Raw genomic sequence first — 2,552 nt, forward strand, 5'->3', positions numbered from 1 at the left:
TTTTTTATCCTCAAGAGACCCCGTTTCCATTAGCTGTCATTCCATTTCACCTCCATTCCCAATGCCAACCCAGGGAATCACCAGCCCAGTCTGATTCTGATCTTCCCTAGTCAACTTATATAAATGGAGTCATATATTATGTGATTTTTTTTTGTGACTTATTTCACTATGCATAAGCTTTTCAAGACTTATCATCCATGTTACAGAATGTGTTAGTACTTAAACATTTTTGTTGCCAAGCTTATTACCCCAGTTGAATCACATTTTTCTCCATTCGTCAGTTGATGGGCATCTTGATTGTTTCCACCTTTTGACTATTACGTATAATATGTTTTGTATATTTGCATGAACATTGGTGTGGAAATGTTTTCATTTCTTCATGTGTATAACGAGTCACAGAATTGTTAGCTCTATGGTAACCATTACTCTTTGAGCGCAACTTCTCTTTTGTCTGTAGTTGCTTTTTGTTTTTTTGTTTTGGGTTTCTTTTGTGACTGAATGAAAAAGGGGTGAAATTAAATCCTCCTGTACCTTTTCTAATTTAAGCAAATTTAGAAATGTTGTTTAAAATGTATGTTTTTCTTTTCCTCAGACTTTATACACACATATTGTGACCGATATCAAGAATATAAATGCAAAACACAAGAACAATAAAGTGAATATAGTAAGTACCCTTTTGTTTCCATGCTTGCAGCTTTGCACTATCAGTGTATTGAGCTTTCTTTCTCCTTTTCTTCAGGTACTGCAGAATTTCATGTACACCATGCTAAGAGACAGCAATGCCACTGCAGCCAAGATATCTTTGGACGTGATGATTGAACTCTACAGAAGAAACATCTGGTAATAACATGTGTTTCACTTGAGAAAAAATGTTTTATTCACCTGGAATTACTACAGCATATATCCACAGATATTTTTTTCATCAACTGTTTAATATTCCTCTGTCATAGATTAACTTAGAAGTAAAAGTACAGAGGCAACCCAGTATTGCTGATGGTAATATTGGCTACCATTCTTGAGCACCTACACTTTACATGCCCTGCTCAACTTCAGAGCACGTGATGTAGCTTTTCTATTTTATAGGGAATCAAACTGAAGTGCATAGAGTTAAAAGTTTTGTAGCTAGCAAGGGACAGTGCAGAAATTGAAACCCAAATCCGACTCATAATCATAAATTTTTGATTTGTTGTTTTAGTCTCCTATCTTTTTTCTTACTACTTTTTTTTTTAACTATAGAAGTAATGTTCATGGAGAAGCTAGAAAAAGAGTCTCCTTTTTAATTATTGATAATACCATACCTAGAGATGATCACTATTAATATTTTATGATATTCCCTCTTGCCTTTAACATAAATTTTTAAATAAGATGGCAGTTTTACTACATTATGGTTTTTTTTTAATGTCTTAAGTCTGTTCTTATGCTGTAATTGCAGAATTCTTCCAAAAGTCCATCTTAATGACTACAATTTTCTAATATTAGACTAGACTAAATTTTCATTAAATGTTTAAATCTGGTTGACTATTTAGGAACCCATGACTTAAAAATACTACAACTGTAAACTCTCACTTGTCAAAATACTGTTTATGCCATTATCTATGTTATGAAATACACTAGAAAAGAAATTTACTTGAAACTACACACTGTCTCTCCCCAGGAATGATGCCAAAACTGTCAATGTGATCACGACTGCGTGTTTCTCGAAGATTACCAAGGTATCTGTAAGGTCATGTGAAGACTTTATTTATTCTCTGGATAGAAAGTGAAGATGTTCTGTGTGGACACGCATTCATGTTTAGTAACGGTTTCTTTGTGCTTAGGTACTTTCCCTGGATCATTTCTGCTTTAGAAGAGTCAAAATTACCATAATTTCTTTTTTCAAAAATGAAAAGGAGGAAAGTTTATGACTGACAGATTTTAATATCTTATTGACACAACGTTGTTATAAAGCAGCATACTGGTTTCAGCTATAGCATTAGAGTTCATTGTCTGTGTAGCCTACATTATACACCAGAAGTCTAGTTTCCTTTCTTACAGTTTCTCTTGACTTTTTAAAATGTTCAGCATTAAACAGTAACTTTCACCCTTACATCATGTTTTCCCCTGTAATTGTACTGTATTTACTGTATTTATTTACTGTAAATTGTTACTCTTTTGTTGGACTCTGGCACAGCTAGAAGAAATTTAAGGACTATGTTTGACTTCTTGTAAGAAGGTTGTAATATCACTTTTCTTGTGAGCATATAGAAATTCGTGATCATTTTCTTAAGGGTAACATCTATGTAGAGCCTGGCTCCTTTTATCTAGTTAAAGATATATATGTATATATAACACAAAATATTATACTCTAATTAAGAAAAATTAGCCCAAGTCCCACCTCTCATTTTTTTCTTCAGATAATGTTTGTATGTAGAGACAAAAGTTTTTATTGTCCACTGTAAACTGGGTTTAATAGTAACTGATTTTGTTCTGATTGGTTTTTAGATATTAGTTGCTGCGTTGACATTCTTCCTCGGGAAAGATGAAGAGGAGAAACAGGACAGTGACTCAGAATC

At 33.2% G+C, this 2,552-nt stretch overlaps 1 protein-coding gene across 1 annotated transcript in view; it reads left to right on the top strand.

Moving 5' to 3' along the window:
* SDAD1 (SDA1 domain containing 1) overlaps nt 1-2,552 on the top strand; it is a 28,231-nt gene that overhangs the window by 7,582 nt on the left and 18,097 nt on the right. The window contains 3 exon segments of the mRNA XM_004681204.2: nt 593-664; nt 740-840; nt 1,655-1,712. Coding sequence (XP_004681261.1) covers nt 593-664; nt 740-840; nt 1,655-1,712 — 231 coding nt within the window.

The sequence above is a fragment of the Condylura cristata genome, unplaced genomic scaffold (assembly GCF_000260355.1).
Source record: "Condylura cristata isolate star-nosed mole 26May11 unplaced genomic scaffold, ConCri1.0 scaffold00012, whole genome shotgun sequence".
In the NCBI taxonomy this organism is placed as follows: domain Eukaryota; kingdom Metazoa; phylum Chordata; class Mammalia; order Eulipotyphla; family Talpidae; genus Condylura; species Condylura cristata.